General features: G+C 38.6%; 1 protein-coding gene across 1 annotated transcript in view; it reads right to left on the reverse strand.

The window, feature by feature from the left end:
* Positions 1-772: 772 nt before the first annotated feature.
* The window catches only part of LOC129118032 (dynein axonemal heavy chain 5-like), a 148,188-nt gene continuing 127,986 nt past the window's right edge, over positions 773-20,974 (reverse strand). Inside the window, exons 74-77 of the mRNA XM_054629186.2 lie at positions 16,818-16,950; positions 7,835-8,043; positions 2,832-3,053; positions 773-1,485 (exon numbers count right to left, since the gene is read on the reverse strand). Of these exons, the coding sequence (XP_054485161.2) occupies positions 1,267-1,485; positions 2,832-3,053; positions 7,835-8,043; positions 16,818-16,950 (783 nt within the window). The 3' untranslated portion in view covers positions 773-1,266. The remainder of the gene's footprint in view (positions 1,486-2,831; positions 3,054-7,834; positions 8,044-16,817; positions 16,951-20,974) is intronic.

Here is a 20,974-nt window from a genome sequence, read left to right on the forward strand (position 1 = left end):
TGGCACTCTGTAATTCGTTGTGGGTGTGAGTGTGAATATCAGACTTCCTCATGGAATAAACCTCACAGTTGCTAACTGCAGAGTAAAACTGGCTATGCAAAGGGATGAACTACTTTCTTGGACACTTTCTATACAAAAATTAAAAGTGTTTACAAGGAGAAAAAAAATATTAACAAAGTCCTGACTGCAAGTCCTTCTTTCATAACATTCAACAACAGCTTCTTTTGCTTTGAATTTGTGCTAGTGAAAGAAGCCAAACACATTTTCTGCCAATAGCCATCTGTCTATTAAAAGAAGCATCAACCATCCTATAGTTACAGGGTAGACAGCAGTCGAGGTTAACACTAAAGTACTTCAACCATTCCAGGTGAAGTATGGACTGTGTGTCATCTTCTTTTCTTAAACTAAACTGATGCAAAATACAGAACAAAAAGGAGTTAAGAGATTTGAGTTTGCAGGATTCAGGCACTAATGCAAACAGAATGAGTACTAATAGAGCAAAAATGGTGTTCAGATGTGTTTACTCTGTGCAAACTTTAAAACCTTTCTTCCTGCTAATAATGGGGGGTGTGCACACCTTCCTTACAAGTGGATATAGGTGTAGAAATTAGTTAATAGGTGCAAAAGGTCCTTGTGCAAAGATAAACACTTCTGTTACTATGATTGCATTAAAAAGTGACTGTTCAAGCAAATGGTTGCAGCCATTAGTAAAACCACCCAGCAAGTTTAGAAATGCAAAATCAAAGGAGCTGTATATTGAAATACATGCAGATAAACATAAAACTTTACCATGCATTTAATTATCTTGTCATTACAGCTTTAATAATGCTATGGATGATGAGATTTTAACTACAAAGTTGAATTTAAAATAATTATATTATATTATGAAAAATTATTGTATTAAAAAGAAAGATAACATCTACAAAAGAACCACCATAAGATGTCAGAGCAGTTGTCACTATCATAAGCACTTTTTAATGCAGTGCTTCCATCATGAGCAAGTTAGTTGATTATATACTCACTTGCTTTATAAGAGTTGCCAAATTTACACCTGCAGCTGTTTTCCCTCTGATATTCCCAGGGTAAATAAATGTAGTATTTTTGCTGTGAACAGAGTAATTTATGTGCAACTAACATAATCTCTATGTATCACCTGCCAATTCCCACCCCACTGTGAGAAGGCAGCGACCACTTTGACAATAACAATGCAACACTGGCTGCAGCTTCATCCTACTTGATGGCTCTTTCTTCCATAGCTGTCCGTCCTTACTTCGAACTGCAGAGCAGTGCAACACCCCTCAAAGTCCAGTGATCAGGATTCTGCACTGTTCTCAGAGACAAAGAGAAGATGTAGGTCAGGTCTGTTCTCCGAGGCTTTCTGTAGACAGGGCAGCAGTACACATTTCCGTGTTGCCTCCTCGCGTCGCTCGGTGCTGTTGTGCTCACTGCATACACGTGGACCACGGGAAGGCTGGTGAACAGCACCTGAGAAGGTTAAAAGATACCCAGGGCTCAGCAGTACAGAAGCAGGACAGAGTGTGTGAATTCTTAACACTAGAACTAGATTCAGTGATGGCCTTCAGCAAAAGCAACTCAGCAGAGGTACAGGTGAGAGTACACTCACTACTACACTCACTACTAAGTCCTACACTCACTACTACGTTGACACTAACTTTAGGCCCATGGCAGCTCAGGGACAACAGCCATCCGGAAGCCTGTTGGAAGGAAAGGAGAGCAGAAAAGTAGAAACATGGAAACCTCCATGCTCTGGAAGTAGATGGAAAAATGTCAGGGTGGTTCTAGGAGGGACAGCAACCATTGCCTTTTCCCCCTTCCTTTGCTCCTTTCACTGGTGCTTCCCATTTTTTCCCCACCTCCTTTTTCCTGAATGTCAGGACTAGAGCTACAAAAACCAAGCTGCAAACCTCTATACTGCTGACAGTGGAGCTTCTAACATCCAAGGTGCTTCTTGGGTGTTTATCCAAACTAGATCACCTCAGGTCTTCCACCAAGATAAAGTATTCATTGTCGGGGGATAAAACAGACCCAGATCCAAGAGCAACATGGAACTCTGCTGAACACTCCAGAGCACTTGAGTAAACTCCATGTTTGAAGGGGTCTTTTGACAAACCAGGCAACAGAAGTTACAGCTGGCAAGGTTTGGTTTGGAAAATTTTCTCTCAGTCAGACACAAAAATGTTTTACCTATGGACAGGAATTACCTCAATTCCAGTTCCAGGACAGTTAGCACTGGCCTGGAAAAAGTGTGCCACTGCAAACAATGACAACTTTCCCTGGACCGTGACTACAGTACCTAATCATTACTCCATAGCCAGATTTTAAATCTGCTTAGTCACATCAGTAAAATGTAACTCAATGCATGGATAACTGAGCATAAGCCCAGAACAAATACTCTGTCTCATATTAAAACACAAACACTGGGGATTTCTAGTCAACCAGACAATGACCTCCATATCAAACCTAGCCCAGGGCTTTGGAAGCTTTGATAAGGTCCCCCTTGGTCAGTCAAAAAAGACTGGCTATGGGGTACATTATTTTATTCAAACATAACTGTGCTGCTGGGGCCCCTGAAGCCAAGAAGCCCAGCGTCTGGTCTGCTGTAGTGCTTTGCATCCTAAATTCATTTTCTGACAGAAGTCTTTTTGTTCACTTCTGGCAGGTAAAGAGTCTGTCCTCTTTCCAGCACCACTAGTGTTGGTTACCCTCTTAAAACCTGTTCTGAAACCACTGCTGCAGGCACGAGCATTCTTCCTGGTTTTCCCAGAGCAAATGCAATATGCCCCAGCCTGCTACACTGACTCAATCCTCACCTTTGGTGCTGACTCGATCAGCTTGCTGTTCCTGCGGTCCCAGCCGGCCCCTTCGAGGAACAGGCCGTGTATGTAAACACCACCAATGTCAGCAGGAGGAGGCCCAACAACATCTTCTTTCATCATCTTGGTCACTTCACTGCATAAAACAACATTGTCCAGCTCCCACCCTTTGGCTAAATTCATGCGAGTTGTCTCTTGCCTCATGGCTGTTAGGAATCCCTAAGGAGACACACAGGAATATGGCAGAGAGGATTTTTTTTAAAGCCTTGAATTTAAACCATTTACAACTTTTTTTTTTCCTATGTAAGTGACACCAGCTATATTAAAGCTCATCCCACAGAATTTCATGTGCATATAAACTAAATTTGGTAGTGTAAATCCAGTACCATGCATCCATACATGATTGGTGTGCACATGTTGGTGCTAAGCAGCCCCCAAGTTGGCTTACTCAATACATCAGAAGTGTCTGTATAATTCACCTCTCATGCCTTTTTTTACAACCAACCAGATTGAGAGATGTATATAATGTGATTATATACCAGATCAATGTGTTTTGAGAGATTCCAAACACAGGTGATTTCTAATTTCTCTAACACTGGCTATATTATTCATCTTTTCTTATACTAAACGTTGTAAGAAATGCTTTTCAGTCAACAAATAAGCCCTTACAGAACACAAAGGAAGTACCAGCTGGAATCATGCCATTAAATACTGAAATGTCTCCGACACTTTGCTCAGTGAAGTCTTTATATACTACAATAACATAGTATTTTAGACAACATCAAGATAAAGCCAGAGCACTCCAGCAGCACAGAATAAAACTAACTCTCTGTTCTAGAGAGCTACAATCTCATGACATTGGTATAAGCTATCAAAAGACAAGCCAGGCTGAATATGCTTTTTAGCTTCCCTGATACAGCTGTCCATGGGAAAGCACAGTTCAGTACATGGGAAGTGCCTTAGTCCTTAGAGATGGGAGGGCAGACTCCTTTGCTGTTCCAGTGGTCATGCTGTAGATGTGGTAACCCATTTGTGTCGTGAGGAGGTGAACAAATAAAACGCAAAATTGAATATGCAAGACCAATGAAAAGGACACCTAGGAAATAGGAAATTTCTTGACATATTTCAGAACAGGGAACTAAAGCATCTGGAGACAGAGACGGGGGGATAGAGAGCCACATGACGAACACACAAAGGTGGGAATCGGTGAGCCAACAGCACAGCAAGGAAGAAATCAGGATGGGAAGGAGGGAATTGAATGAGGGAATTGAAAGAGTTTTTTTCTTCAATATTCACAGAACGGGATGCTCTGTTGAGCTAACCATTAGGGCCAAATGAATAGAAAGAAGTCAGATGTGGGAAAATCAGCAAATTGTCTACTGAATGCAGGGGCCAGTCTCTGGCTGATAGGACTGGAGTGCTCCAAGCACTTGGTCGCCATGCAATGCCCTTCAAGTTATGAGAATGCAATACCCTTCAAGTTATGAGACCATGAGATGACTTTCAGGAACCCAGATGTTTCTGTTAACTCACACTGGTTGCTCCTCATTAATATAATACCAGAGACCCCAGGACAAGTGTTTCAAAGAGTCTTTGTGATAGCACAGATAATGGTAATTGCATTCAAAGTGGTTGAGAACTCCAGTGTATTGCTGAGGGAGACAGGATTAAAGGCCAAGTTCTTCTATCAGAAATGCCATTACATGAAAGCAGAATCATTGCAGTAATTTGTGGAATTTTAATTTGTAGAAACATGCCAGAACCAATAGTTTAAAATACATTAAGTGTTCACTGCTGTAAGGCCCCAGAGGGCTACTGGATCCCAGATAAACTGAAATATTAAAGAAAGAAGAGCCTGAAGAGGACAGAGCCATGACTGTATTAAGGGAATCAGTTCAAAGGCACCATGGAAACACTGGAACAAAAGTAAGCTCCAAGCTGTGAGTTGTCTTCAGGGATAAGGTTTAGATAGCAGATTATTCCTAGAGATTGCAGGACCTATACACTTTCTGCAATGGGACTTTTCATGCTTATCTGCTCATTTGAATGAATCCGAGACAGCATTTGAAGACTGCAGCTGTGAGCTGGAGGCCCAGCTGAGTGTTCCAGAGTGGGTGAATGACACAACAAAGAGCAAGACAGAATCAAGTGGCTTGAGGTGCCACTGTACAGCTGAGGCTCTGGTTCATCCCAAAATCCTCCGTCAGGGACATAATGCACCAGTTACCATGACATTTGTTTCAGTTTCTGGTAATCCTTTCTTTTTTTGTTTTGTTTTGGTTGGTTGGTTAGGTTTTTGGTATTTTTCTTGTATATGTGTGTTTGCCTTTTCCTCAATTTCTCCCTGTCCAGCTCACTGAAGCCTGCTAAAGCTTTGCCCCTTTGCCTTTTAACAACTCATGTGAACTGACTCTGAACCTTCTAGTGAGGGAAAGCAGACACACATGGAAGCTATGACAAATAACCATGAAAATCAGTTAAGTCTATTGCTCTCAGAATCATATTCTCTCCTTTACCTTACTTTGGAGGTTCCTTGTTTGTCACTTTGCAAATATAGAGCAGATTTGCTAGAACTAGCAGGTTTGCTAGAATTAAGCGGACACTGAGGAATGGAGGCATTCTGCTTCATATTCTGGTTAGTATTCACATTACTTTGGCATCTAAGGGTCACAGAAGTAGGTTGAGGTGTCATTATGCTGAGTACTACACAACCAGAAAGACAGCTTTGCCTCACAGTGCTTAAAATCTATATATAGGACAAGTGACAGGAACTGGATACGGAGATGCAAACAAGGAAACAATAAAACAGTGTCAGCCACTAAGTGGAAATTGGGAGGTAGAAATGAGAAACACCTAATGTCAAGTTTTTGATGAAAAAAAAATCCAGTAACCTCAGATTAACTTCCAGGAGGGAAGAAAATTCATGGCATTTCTTGCATTTTTCACCCCAGTTATCTTGGCCCAGTGCAGACACACATGGGGCATCAGGTTTCTTTTGCATAGAAGTCTGAGCCAGCCCTCATTTATATCACTAAAAATAAAGATTAACTTCTGTGAAATTACTGAATTTATCCTAGTGTATAAACAGTCTAAGAGAAGGCAGAGTCTGGTCCTATATTATTTTTTATTGCCAGAATGCCTTGTTTTCCCAGTGCTATAAATCTATTTTATTGCCTTGCGTTATCCATGGCATTTATCCATTGACTGTGAAGCTAACAGTGAGATACATGCAAGTAGGAAAATGACTTAGGAGCTGCATTTCATCTCACAAATGAAAGAATTTTTCTGACAACTTCTCAGGTATTACAAACAAGCCATTAGAACCGCAGCACTAATACCTCACACCTCAGCTCGTTTGAGAAGACAAAAATCAATTTTCTGAACCTGTGAAATACTGATTTTAAACAGTAGTATGGCTATTAACAAAATAATAGTAATTAAATAGAAAATTAGTCTTTGCTCAAGTGAATTGCTTTTTTAGAATGAGCCACTCCCACAGCCTAGGTTACAGAAAATGGTGACTACAATAACCATCTGATTCTTAAGCTTGTGATTGTCAGCACAAATAAATTTTTTAATCTCTGCACACAATGTATTTAGGGACTTTAGGAACTAGGGGTTATGAAGTGTGTAATTTTTGTATTTCTAGAGGCTTTCTCATTTACTATGGTCTATTAAATCACAATTTGTTTGGGGACATTTTACACTGATTATTTGGCAGCTCTTTTCAGAAATTCAGCTATTTTGATCCAAAAAAATGTAGGCTGCCAAATTTGAGCTGGCAAAATTTCAGAACTGATACAACCCCCGAGCACAAAAAAGCCAGCTGAAATGTCCAGTACAAAATTTCTATCAGCTTTTGCTCATCTGTAGTGCAAAAGCAAACACCAACAAAGCCAAAAGGCTGTTAGGGTTGCATCCAGCCTGACCATTGCAAAAGTTACTTAGAAGTGTTTTAGATTGCTGCTATCAGTGTGTCGTTAGCAAACCAAGTGTGGAAGCACAATCATTTTATTAGAACTCCTACTCCTCTCCCTGCTACTCAAGAACTCTTTGCTCAGGGGTTCTGTGAGCCCCCTTCCATGCTATAAAGTTGTACCAGCAGACAGCTGACACACATCCAGGTTAGATGATAGATGGATATTTCCCAGCAGTAGTCCTAGAGAATATTTGCCACTGTTGTTTTCTCTATTCTAGGCAGATGTTTAAGCTAGCTTTTGCATTGCTAACAAGTACTGAGATTAAAATAGATCTTTAAAATAGCTCTTTCCTAAGGCTTCATAGAAACCTGTTGGCTGGATACTCTCACAATGACTCATTACCACAACTCACACTTCCCACAAACATCTGTGAATCATAAAAAGCTTTAATGAATGTGGATAGCTCTGCAAAGAAACTACACATCATCTAGGTATGTATACTTTACTTCTTTTAACTCTCCTCTCAGCTGTTCCCTTTTTGTGTTTCATTTCATGCCAGGTTTTTATTTTAGATGGTGCAGATGAGAGGCTGTATTTTTTATATGTCTCTGCAGACCCTGTCTGGCACAATTCTGGGGTGGTATGAATAACAAACCTTCCGTTTCAAGGAACTGATTTGCAAGGATTGAGAACCAAGTCCAAATCTCTTCTTCCTATGTCAAAGTTCTGGAACTTATCTTGTGTTGTACTCAGAGGGATCTTCATGCAATAAATAAAAACAGATTACTATAGTAGAGAAGAGGTAAAAAAATGAAGATTAAGTTGAAATGTGAAAGCGTGTACTTACCCAGTTTCCTCACAATAATTAAACAGCCAAAAGATGTATTTCATTATTTCAGGAGCATTATTTTGTTCTAGAAAAGATTTCCTCAGTAGATACCAAAGATGTTTTATTCTATATTTATGTTAAAAAATCAATATAGATTATACTTCGCATAGTCAATATTAAGTCAACTTGAAGTTCTCTGGTCTAATTCAGCTGTTATTCAGAAGTTAGGAAGGTCAACGTGGCAATCTTACCTGTGGATTAAAGAATCCTGTCATCCAGAACTGGTTTGGACGGCCATCCTGCAGCCAGCTGCTGAACTGCTGGTTTCGCTCAAGAAGCTCAGTAAACCAAAATCCTAAAGTACTTGACTCCCAGGAAATCCTAAACCACAGTTTTGGAATTCTAGCGTCATAAATATTATCTAAAGCATCTTGCAATTCTTCTGACATAATTATGGTTCCTGGAAGATAAGTAAAATGTTCAGAATGAACTTTCCCCTAGCTTGCAAAGGCAATTAAAACTTCCAAATGACATTCAAAGTCTAATAAACCCTCTTTTGTTGTGCCTTAATTGCACACCTGTAGCGCTGCAGTCTTATCAGTTTGCAGTTAATTTGTTCAAAATTATAAGACTTGATTCAAAGCTGAAGGCGATAAGATAAATGATATTTCTTCTGTTGTTTTGATCAGAAACAAAGATATGTTTCTTAAACAACTTCTTCTCCCTCATACACATTATTTGTATTCATTATATTCACAGTGTGTCTGGAATGTGATTAATCATTGAAAACTGTTTTATAAATTTTAATGGATCCTACATGCATGATCAATGATAGAGATACACTGTGTAACTCATCTATATCCTAAGCATGTACTGGCTGTGATTATATTCATGAAATTCACTATTACTAATGATAACTTTGTACATTTCCATTATCAAGATTCTCAATGGGAAAGCAGGAGCTAGAATAAAGCTAAAGGCAGGATTTTTTTTTTTTTTTGGCAATGCGTACTCATGTAGTCCATGCATAGTGCTGTTCTCTCCACTAAAATGTTGGCATTTACTAAGACAGCGATTTTTCAGTGACACTCACCCTTCCATGTGCTAGCAGTTCCTACACCTTGTGTACTCTCAATAGAGATCTGAAACAGAGCCATGCCTCAGGATGACTTCTCTGTTCCAGAAACTGGTTCTGTTATTCTCTTACAGAAACTGGTCTGGTACCCCAACTTTGATTAAATATTCATATAAAACCAAAGTTCAGTGCATCATCATCATAATCACAGCTGCTGTAATTCCCACAGGGACAACATGAGATACCAAACACAATGAAGTAGCTTCCATAACAGAACATGTAAAGGAAAGGGAAGTGGCCTGGGTGACTGCAAAGAAAAACTATGCAATGGTCCATGCAAACATACCCATAAGGAAATGTGGCTGTAAAAAGAAAGCATTTCAAATCCCTTCTTCCACTAAGGTTGAAGGGCTTCAGTTGAGGGGAAGGAAAAGAGCATCCAGAAACCAAACACCAGCCTAATTTTGAAGAATACAGCACTACAACCTAAACAGTCCTTACTGTAGCATGTGCAAATTTAGTGCATTCTACAACATATAAATGGCAAATATGCCTCGATTTCTTCTAGCAGATAATGAGTGATCTGTTTTCATTTATATGCACCTCTTTTTGGTGCAACAAATTATTTGAGAAAGCCATTAACTTTTACCAAACTGTAAATATTAAAAAAATAGCACCTATCCTGCATTCTCTGCAACCGCTTTGTAATCAGAATCACACTCTGGGGTAGCTAAGAGATTTTTATAACATAAATAATAAGCCTTCTCTTTGGTTATTAAGCTTCTCTAATATATAACCAACATTCTAAGAGAACCAACATTTAAGAAATAAGCCACTCCATGTCCTCTCCACTTTGCTTAGAAAAGCATAGTATTACACCATACACTTTATTCACCTTTTAGAGATAGAAAAAGTGGGGGGAAAAGTCTTGCAGTGCATGTTGGTTTCAACTTCAGAGCAACTGTACTGAGAGCACAAAACAAGTGAGGAGCATCCTGGTTTAGCCCTGGGGATCACTACCATTGAACTGAGAAAGGAAGAACTCTTTCATCTCTGGTTATTCCTTGTTTTCAGGCTGATACATTCAACTTTCTCCTTTCTTTCTCAATTCTTCTGGGCAGGCTGGAGCTTTTTAAATACGAAGATACAACCAGTCTCTGCCCTGAAGCATTGTGAAATCCCTTGGGAAGTCTGCCTGCTATGACTCAGAGCAGCTGTTGAGAATGTAAGCCAGAGTGTTCTTGAGGATGAGGTATGTTCACAGCTCAGGCCGTGCCCGTATCTCTGCATAAATATTCCTAGTGAGTGGGTGTCATCTCTGGCAGTAGGCATCCAGTGCTTGAATTTCAGCACTAAATGGCATCTGTGGGTGTTGGGATGCATTCCTGCAGCCAAAATAGTCTGATAAAAATAAAAAAAATAACAAAATAAAATAATTGTCAGAAATAAAATCAGTACCATAGGAGAAAAATCATGCCATCTTTCTGGACAAAAGTGATAAAGGTGTTTGAAAAACTATCTTTGATAAATTGAATGAATAGTACAATGTCATAGGCTTCTCATATTTAACTTCTGAGAACTCCAGAGCCCTGTACTAGGGCTCATAGACTGAATGTCCTATGAACTTAACATGACAGGCTCGAATGTTCTATGAATCAGACATGCCAACTGTTTATAACTTGGTTATTTTGGGGGTTACCCCATGGTATTCCCTTTCTTGAATGGAATAAAGGCCATCCAAAAATTACTGATGAAGGGTCAGGTCAGTTAAAGAAAAGAAGGCATTTCCATACTTTAAAAATAATGTCTGCTATAACCATACGGTTTGCATAGTATTCATAGTTTGGAAATTAGGATTCCCCTTTTTGATTTCCCTACATTTATACCATCTCCCTTCTACACCACATCTAAGTCTGTCCTCTTGCTGAGTGGTGAATAACCCAAATAAAACTTCTCAGTTCTGAGGATAACTAGTTTTTATTGATGGTTAAAGTAAATAATCTGGTTTTTTTAAGTGATCTGGTTTTAAGGTGATTCATTCAATAGATATAATGCTTTGAATAGGCTACATGAGGAGCCTGTATTATTTCTTGGAGTTGACCCTTTTCACGTTCATACCTCCCACAAATTGAATCTGAAAACTGTGAAATTTGTAAAATTTGGATCTGTTTTAAATTTCACATTTATGAAAGTGTCTATCTTGTCTAGGAAACTTGTATAGCTCATTTAAATGAGTAGCTAAAGTTAGGAACAAAGGGAGGATCTTAAATTCCAGCATGAACCAAAAAAAGCCTTGGTCCACTGACTGATTCTCTTCCCACAGGCACAGATGTAAATCAAATATAACAAAAATAATCATGTAGGATATAAATGAAATGAGAAAAAGCTACTTTCTCCATCAAGTACAATTTGCCAATAGCTGATATCATTATAATAAAATTGGAGACTAGCCCTGGAGGACAATACTTGCTAGACACTGCATCTGTAAAGCTAGCCTGAAGAGTACATGGAGAAAAAAGCTCAGTGAAAGCATCAATCCATTATTGACTGCCCCAGTTTCCAGCCCCAGAAGCTGACCTTTTCAGCCTTTAATCCCACTCAAGTTTACCTCCCAAACAACTGTTTTGCTCTTGAGGCAGTCACACCTTGCCTCCACCACCAAGCTCCAATTCCCTCTTCTTTGCTGAACATGTCAAAAAGAAAATACCAACTTGTCCATAACTTCCTAAGTTTTCCTCTCTTTCTGCCTTATGGCAACAGCTAACACTTGCCTGTGTTTTCTCCAAAGCTTTTTAATTTTTCCACCCAAAGGCACAAGGTATAAAAGAGAATGTATATTTTCCTATACCTAAAACTATTTTTTTTACAAAATTTAGTATGGTTCTGCTAGCTCTGTGACCACCACTGCTGTGCTGATAGAAGTCAACTTCTTTGCTTTGGGCAGTTCTTTGGGTATTTTCCTCTTTCTTCACTTTCCGTTCTTATTCACTTAAGCATTTGGAGGTAATTCCCAGGAAGTTCTCAGAAGCTCATTAAACTCCTGTTAACTGTTTTAATCCTAGGCCCCTCAAAAGTTTGTCACTTTCTTTTGCTCCAACTCTAGAACGGGAAAGGTAAAACAGGCAGACAAGACCTGCAATGCACAACACTCTCTCCATGTTTTATTTGTAGGCTGGTACTCTCTCCAGCAGCATCTAACCTTTGCCCCTGTTCTGTTTTCTCTTTAAAGTTTAAAGCAGTAATTTGAAGATGAAAATCCACACACACCTCTACAAAAAAAGTAATACAAATCACTACCCTGAGCTAGAGCAATACAACAGGCAGAAAAACTCTGTTCTGCACTTTGTCCTTAATGTGCAGTGTGTGTTTCCAAACAGTTGTCCTGGCCAGCATCATGGCAAGCATATGTAAGACCTATTAAGAAGTTCAGAAATGATGTGCCACACTGTGAAAGACAACAGGAGGCATTCTGGCATTCTTATCAGGATGAGAATTAAAGAATGGATGAGAGCTGCTGAGCCAAGAGTAACTACACCACAAGACATACTAGACTCATCCCCTTCATTCCTCAAATGATTGTTACATTCCATTAATATCTTTACTGAGTGCTCTTAATTATTTTCAAACAAAATCCTCATCCAAAAGTGATGAATCCCTACAAACCTCACACACACACACACACACACACACACACACACACAACTAAAACTGTGTTAGTGTTAGCAGTCTTATACCATTACAAGTCAAAATAGAACTTAGCCAGACATGGGGAATGAGTCCATACTTCTTCCTTTCATGGGAAATTCCCTTTCCTGTGCACTCTGGCAAGATTAGTTTCCTGAGCTTCACTTTTTCACTATGTAGGTTAAAATAAATTACCAGCTACCTCTTTTGACTCTTTTAGACTTCATTTATATCCCTGTTATAAGGTGCTACATACGATGAACAGAAATTCCTTTCGGCATCATGATACAAATGGTACTTTCAACTTCATGGTGTTCTGAGTTGGAAAATAGTAATTGTGAAAACCCAGGGCACCAGGAATATTTCTCTGTCTGCTCTGGGGTGCCCTGATCCCCAGGGGAGCACTGACTTTGACCCTCATACATAGAGAAAGTTTCCTAGACTTCAGGATTGACTAGAATCCACAAAAGTGTGACATGGATTATAGAGAGTAGTGTAGGTGTATCACTTGGTGAGAAATTTAGGTTTTGGGATTTTTAGTATGTTGTGGATGGAAGCAAGATGGAGGGAACAGGGTGTTGTCCTGGGTTTCTTCATGCTTCTTCTTCCTTCTTCTTCATGGGTGTTGGGTGGCATTTTGTAATTGGGCAGAAAAGTCTGCATTGCGGGCTCCTCGGGATCAGTTATGGGGTTAAAAGGGAAAATAATCTAGGTATAATAATCTTAATAATCTTAATAATCTTAATCTTAAAAAAATAATCTTAAAAGACCTTGTAACAAAAGTTTGTTAGCCATTTTGTGCCTTCTAATGAAAGGCTGCAGAACTCATGGTTGTGAGACTGTTTCACTCATCAGAAATAATAAACACTTGAGTCCAAATATGAACTACTGTCTCAAGTGCCTTCAATCCAGACCCAGAGAAACTGATAAGTAGTGAATCTTTATCATGGGCTTCACTCATGAGCTTGTGTAGATGACCTAAAAATCCTACATAACTCCTATAACACGTGTAGAACTACATTGCCATAGAACTGCTGTATTTTCAGGAAACATGTTATGAGGAAAGGACTTCTCTCTCCTAACTCTGTAAATACTGTACAAATAGCAGTGGGAGTTCTGTGATCATGGGGCACATACATGACATGAAAAGATAAAAAAATCCAGAGTTTCTCTGATGTTCTTCACTTGTTCATGAAGTGGGCAATTTAGGCCCACAATTCCCAAGGATTAGTTTGAAAACACAAAGCTGTAAGTACCAGAAACCAGAACCAAGTGGATACAGTTTTATGACCAAAGTAGAACCCAGATATAAGTAATGAGTTAAGCATTTTTTTGTCTCACAAGAAGCCCTTAAACACGGTAACTGGATTAAAAAGAATAAGGATTAAAATCAAACTAAAAGCTGTGCATATTTCCATTGCCAAGGATTCAATATCCACTTTCAGTGCTACTACAAGTATGCTCCACTTCATTCATGGAAAACACTCCCACAGAATCTCTCTTCTCACTTTCTTCACCAAGAGAAGACATCAAAATGCTTACCACTCTTATTCAGTGCATGGAGAAATAAAGACAGCCCCACAAAATCTCACAGACAGGCCACATTCAGACAAACTCAAACAAACTCTAAAAGGCAAGGAATAACTGGATGTGTCATTAGATTTTATTGCATTTAGAGACAGCGTCTGCACTTTACCGTAAAGAGGATACTCAAAGTATCCTCTTTACAGCAAAGAGTGGGGGATTAGTATTCTGTGCCAGAAGCTTCTACACTGCCAGAGGCAGGAGGTAAGACAGGAACTCTACAGCTTGGATACTGCCCTACAAAGAATTGTCATCTTCTGACAGGAGCTCAAGATCTGCTGCTCATAACCCATTAAGATGTGGCATTTTTGGTGCAAACCCCATGTCTTCTCCTTGTCTCTGAAAAGATTTCTCTGTTTGGAACATGGCTTCTATTTAGGGCACTCAAAAGGACAACCATCACTGCTGTGTTCTGATTTATGGTGAAGCTCTGTATTATGCCAACTGTGAAATAAACTCTGGGCAATCAATAAGTAATTAAAGCAGAAGTAATGGTTGGGACATAAGTGAGAGTACAAAGTGCAGCTACAATCTAATTACTACAATTTGATCCAGAAAAAGTGTCCCTCTGGGCAGCAAAGTTTATTGGTGGAGAAGCAAGCTTCTGGGGCATATTTGCCAACAAACATGTTGGACACATGCTGAGCATCCTCACCCCTCCCAAAAGCTGAACTGCTTACTCTGCCCTCTGGACAGAAGGACAAAACTGTGTCTGCAAATTCCTTCTTAATCCCTCATGTTCAGCTGCACGTGGGCTCTCCCTGAGGAGGGCTTTACATTACCTCAAATTACCTCAAAAGCCCCTGAGGAGGGCTTTACATTACCTTGGTGAGCAACATCAAAATAACAAGGTCCATCCATTCACATCCAAACTGCAGAATCAGACATTCAGACTTCCTTTCACAACCTAAAGACACACTATATTCTTAGACACGAAATTTATTTGAAATTTTAGGTCTGCTTAAAGTGGGTGCTGGGCTTTAACAGGTTCGTGAAGCCAGAGCCAGATACATGAGCAGGGCAGATGTCAAAAATTACATGACCTGTTGGAGCAGGCACATCAGTTTACCTCATTGTAAAGAAAATGAAGCACCTCAGATGACCTGACATTGCAGTTGACTAGTTTTGGGAGAGAATCTAGTATGAGACAGTTTGGGGTTTTCCCTTTTGCTGAGATAGAATGCCTAAATGTTCTTTCCACCCCCTAATTAACAGTCTACCACATGCACTTGATATAGCATGAACATGCCAGAAGCCATTCATTGTTATTGTTAACTATACATCCAATTTTGTTTTCAGAGCAATTTTTCACTATATTTAACTTGCCTGTCTGTAAGAAATTATGTTTTAGAGAATTGCATGAAAGTTACAGCATTAACTTGATTAAACATCTGGCAGAGGACTGCGCCCACTGTGGAACTGAATGTGAAGTGCAAATAAATTATGTTACTCATGCAGCCTCTGCAGAATATTATACATATTGAGAATTTAAATATATCTGTCACAATCAAGGAAAGACTAACACTTTCTTAGATGGAAAACATTCCTTTTATATACTTGAAAAGGGACTCTATTCACATATAAAAGGGAACTTTCAGCTCAGAAAGAGAGGACAATTGTTTCTTCCAGCCTGATCTTTACGTATGTTATTACAGGATATGAAAGATTATTAGCCTTGGGCACATCTTTCCTAGATTCAGATTAGAGGCATGAGGTTTCTGAAGCATGTCTTGTTGTCTTAGTGTATCATACAAATGATAGAGAAAAAGAAATACTTTCTGATCCTTATGTAATAAAAATACAAATTAAAAAATAATGCCCCTTCATGAAAGACATTGTCAGAACACCACTAAGACAGATTACAGTAATGCCATCAGCTGTGTCAGAAGGGACTAATTCTGAGGCATTCTGACCTCCTCCCTGTGAGGACAGTTTGCTCTGTCAGATAATTTCTGTGTCTCTGCTAGAGAACAGCAGACTTGGGTGAGAGCTTTACCAGTGGAATCTACCCATTCCTGCTCCATTTTGATTTCTTAATTCAAAAAGTTTGGCTGAGCAACAGTACACTTTCCTTCCTGGGTTTTTCAACTCTTGCAAAAGAGGAAGCAAAATAGGAAGTGAAAACAAAAAGCAGATGGCAACATCATTATCCCTTCTTTTTCCTCACTCTTTTTCTGATCAAATTTTCCATCTGCTTCTAGTTGCCTCTACTCTTGGGGTTTTTTAACTTCATTCACCATTGCTCACTTTCAGCCAAATACTCCTGTCTCTGGGAGATACAGAGTGCTGTTTCCTGCCTCCTGTGAAGCCTAAATGAAGAACTGTCTCTCTCTCTCTTTTGATTGACACTGCCACTCACTTCAGCTTCCATTTAGAGACATGCCATTTGGTATAGCCAGTTTCACAAATGTGTCAAATTTCACCTTAAATTAGAGTCTTTTTCACCTTGCCTCCTGAGTTCCCTGTCTCTCAATTACTTAGCAGCAACCCTTCTACCTTGTTCTATATCATTATGTCTCAGCTTAATTTCTTAAATAACTCTGGTATACATGGCGCATGGACTTTTTCATGCAATTCCTCTGAGCTCTGTAGGATCCTAGAGAGAATCACAGAAGTGAAGTAGTAGCTAAGGGACATGAACTGCAATACTGGAGAAGATGAGTGCAGAATAAATTTACGTGGAGTGTCCTTAGAGATGCAATCAGGAGATTTTAAGGGCTAGAATTAGTGGTCATATGATAAAGACAGAGAAAAAGAGAAAAACAGTGTGAGGGAAGGAACAAAAGAGAAAGGAAGGAAACAAGAAGAAATATTTATTTAGTTATATGGTATAAGCAACTGCTAGCAATAAATATTGCACCTTAATTACAATGTTTGATATCGTAGCTTACCATCAATAGCCAATTTGAGATCAGTCAGTGTAGTTCGAACTCTGGATATAACAAGTTGCATCCGGTCAATTTCTTGACGGAGAAATATGTTTATGGGCTGAAAAGCTCCCATCTTTTGAAGCTGTGCTTTCACCTAAAAAAAGAATAGTGCAATGATTATAAAATCTAATCTCCTGTTTGCCATGCAATAATTTTTGAAAGCAAAAACATTTTCAGAAAATAAACATTTTAGTAACAGATGGCCATTCAAGTCCTGTGCCAACTGTAAGATTTAGCACACTGTGACTCATTAGCTTACCAGAACGAGCTCCTCCATCATTCTAAGAAGGTAAAGTTCCCTCTCTTTGAAGGGACACAGCAGTTCCTTCTGTCCTTGTTAGGCTGCAGGGTCTTAGATCTTAAAATAAAAAACCCCACATGCTACACAAAAGCACTGTTTGATGGTAACTTCTTTCTATTTCCAAATTGTGCTGGGTGAACTTTATCACCTTTTCTTGCTCTGCTGAGCTGAAATAATGCAGCAAATGGAGCTCCACTTAACAAGAACAATGATATGTAAAAGCTGCTACTTTCAGTAGCATGTGACTTGCTCATAAGACAAGATGCTCATGGATACATTACTAGAGAGGCAAGACTGCCAGAAATAATACAGATGCCACAGAAATCTGTTACACCATTATGTGCACCATTTTGCAAGTAGAAGCCTTTGGCCTTTTTAGTTTTCAAGGGTAACAGTTTCTCTCAAATTCAATATTTTCAAAAGGGAATCAGTTGCCTGTGTTGGTTAAGGACATGTCATAATGACAATAGCAACAGCATTCCCTGTCTCACTTTTGCATATGATGTGTATGGAATGTGCTTCAGACATACACTGCATGTTCCATGTATATCAAAGTTCACTGTGTACTACAGTGCATGAGAGAGGGTTTAATGGCACCTGCAAAATCATGGTGCTTATAGCCCACCCAGTACCAGAATTCCTGATTTTTCAGACTTTCGACATTTGTTCCCCTCTTTTAGAAAGTGGAAAGTGCCAATGGCTCATGTATCCCAATATATACATTATTATGTATACTATACATTTTAAACAAATAATAAACATTACTAAAGATTTAATTATTACAATGAATAGCAAATTTCTGCAAGATTAATATCATATAGCAGATGAGTAGTTATAATCACTAGTATAAATATGCAAATGCTTTGGCAATTTCCAAATCTTAAATTTCAACTCCAAGCCTAGTAAAATACTCTTTCTCAACTTTTTATGCTATTCTCCTTGGGAGACAGCTATCAGCAAGGTTATACATCATATTTTAATCACAAGGACCCATGGGTTTGTCAGACAGAATGTCCAAGAAATAGGTGCCAGCCAATTATGCTAATGCTTTGCAGTGTGACAGTACATTTTACAGACTGAGTTAATGCGTCCTGCCTGTGAAAGAGAAAAAAATACTTAAACCAGCTACCATAGGCTAGAGCTGAGGAATAAATTTTTTGGATAATCCACACAATGAAGTATTCTGATTATTTCATACAAAATCCAGGGAAAACTTCTGCTTTCTGAAAAATTCACAAGAATTGGTAATTCTTCTTCTTGAAAAAAAGTAAAAACGTTTGATTTATTTTTTTCAGAATACTTAGAAGTCTAGTGCATGCCACTAATAAGAAAGGAATTATGCAGAATATAGTCTATGCATTTTATCCTTTATATAAGAAACACTTCTTATTTCTAGTCTACAAAGGATGTGTTCCTTTTGAGGATCATTTAGAGGAAGAATTCTCCCATTTGAGGAAAAATTGTATGGAAGATGTTATTAAAGGGGTTATTTTCCAAAATATTAATATTTATGACTCTACAAAGAGGACATGAAATAAAGATTCTAAAATATTACAGTGCTGATAATTTTACAATTTAACTAGTGAATTCTCAGAACTAACACAATCTTCTGGTTTACTTTCATGTACCTACAAAATACCTATAATGTTTTGAATAATGGAGGCAACCAATAAAGCAGAAATTTGCTAATCCAACTTAAATACGCTCAGAACACTCAGTCTGGAGCACCAAGCACAACCAGATTTCAAAACTGAAAAAAAAAATTCCATACTTCTTACTTTATTGTATACAAATCAATCCTGATCTATGGTGAGATTTACTTTTTACTCTCACTTTATGGTGAGAGCATAACACAGTGCATTTCTTGGAAATCTTGCTGCTAAGATTCATTTAAAATACAAGCACTGAAGTATGATTAACTAGTTTTGTATTAGAATTCTTCTTATCAAGCAATCAGATGATTTACATCCAGGGCTGTATTTATTATGACATAAAAATATGGATACCGACTCTCAGAAAAAAACCTTCAAAAGATTAAACTCATTAACCAAAATAGCTTTTCTGAGATTAATATACTAATTCCATAAATCCCACTTAGAACATCCCCTTTTCATTATGCAAACAGCTATCATCCAACATAAAACAATGTGATTTAAGAAAGGAGCTACTAAAATCATAATCTTAATAGCTGTGTCTATATGATTTTGCAATGCATATCTCTACATCTCTACTGTGTCAGATTCCTTTATGCATATTTCTTAGCTGTCCTTAGGTCACCAGTTTGTCAGCACATACTTTATAGGACTATCAGTAGAAAAGTAGTTGCTGAACTCATGCCATGATCATTGATCAAGTTGCTGTAGTAGCGACTGCCTATGGTTTTCAGTAAATGCTATTTTTTAAAATCAGACTTAGTTACTTGCTACATTCTTTGTCAGCAGAAAGGGGAAGTCCATCACTCTGTAGATGGATAAGGCAAAGCTCTTTTCAAGGAATGTCAAGGACCCCTTCCTTGCTGCACATAAGGAAGCAGACAGCAAAATACATAGAAAATAGAAGGAGCTCTAGAGATAGATGATCACCATATCTGATAGTGTTGATAAGTACACACATTACAGAATCATTTATGTCAGTGTTTCAGTTCAGACCCTGAATTAATTTTTTTTTATTTTATTTTTGGGGGGGTTTTTTTGGTAGCAAAACCCCTGCACTGAAAACTAGATTCCAGGCACACAAAGGTCTTAGCTTCAAATTAAGCTAACCCAAAAAGTCTGCTTCAGGGACTCTAAGGTACTTCAATTACTAATGGGTTCAGCCTACAGGCCCAGACTAGAGCTAGACCAAGGCAAATTCTCCAGCAAAACATCTAATGAAGGCCTGGGGTTCTCAGACAAATTCCTATTTCCATGCAGTGCTTGCTAATGTAGCCATAGCCTTAGAGGAATTACAGTTAATCAATACTACAAATAATATTTAAGGAAAAAAACTGCTACTACTTGCTATTCCCTAGAATGCTGTTTTTCAAGATGCAGGGATCATTTTCATTGTAAACATCTCTGTGTGACAGGCTGACATTTATTCTTGCACCTGTCTTCACTCACATGGCTGACTGGACCTAATCATTTTACCACTAATCTCTCTGTAACCTGCAAGGTGAGACCCAGAAGCAAAAAAGGTTCATAAAAGCAGAATTCTTAGAGAAAAATGAGGACAGTTTCAGGTCAGGAGGAAGGTTTATTTTGCTTTTCCACCACCTGTGTCAACCACAGCCTGAGAAAGCATGCAAAGGTGACTCGTTTTGTTTCTACTCTTTTGGGTAAGTTACTTGACGGGTGAGAAGCATTACAAGAACACAACAACAATAGAAATAGCAGATATCATGGGGTAAAATGGTTCCCCTGTTTTGGAACTTGTTGAGACTGAAGTCATTGCTGAAAGCTAATAATTGAGAAATGAAGTCTGAAATTTCCCTGGATTCACAATGTATCAAGAGAAAATACAATCCGGAGCTCTGAATGTCAGCAAATAATTGTTTTTGGTACCATCTGTCCCTAACCCAGTCTGCTGGGGTTGTAGCTCTGTGCAAATTCACTCCACATTTTCTAAAGGGAGCCACAAGAACTGATCAAAGGTAGCAAAGGCACCTGCCACTTCCCCTGAAGAGAATTTGCTTTTAATTACCTTCATTGTTTCAAAAAAATTTTGCTCCTTTTCTTCACTGATAGTATCTTTGTACTTAGGTTTTCAAAGACTAACTAACACATCATGGCATTACTGGAGTATAATATTATTCTAAAAGCAAACCCAAGCTCCACTA

This window comes from Agelaius phoeniceus, chromosome 1 (genome assembly GCF_051311805.1).
Source record: "Agelaius phoeniceus isolate bAgePho1 chromosome 1, bAgePho1.hap1, whole genome shotgun sequence".
NCBI lineage: Eukaryota > Metazoa > Chordata > Aves > Passeriformes > Icteridae > Agelaius > Agelaius phoeniceus.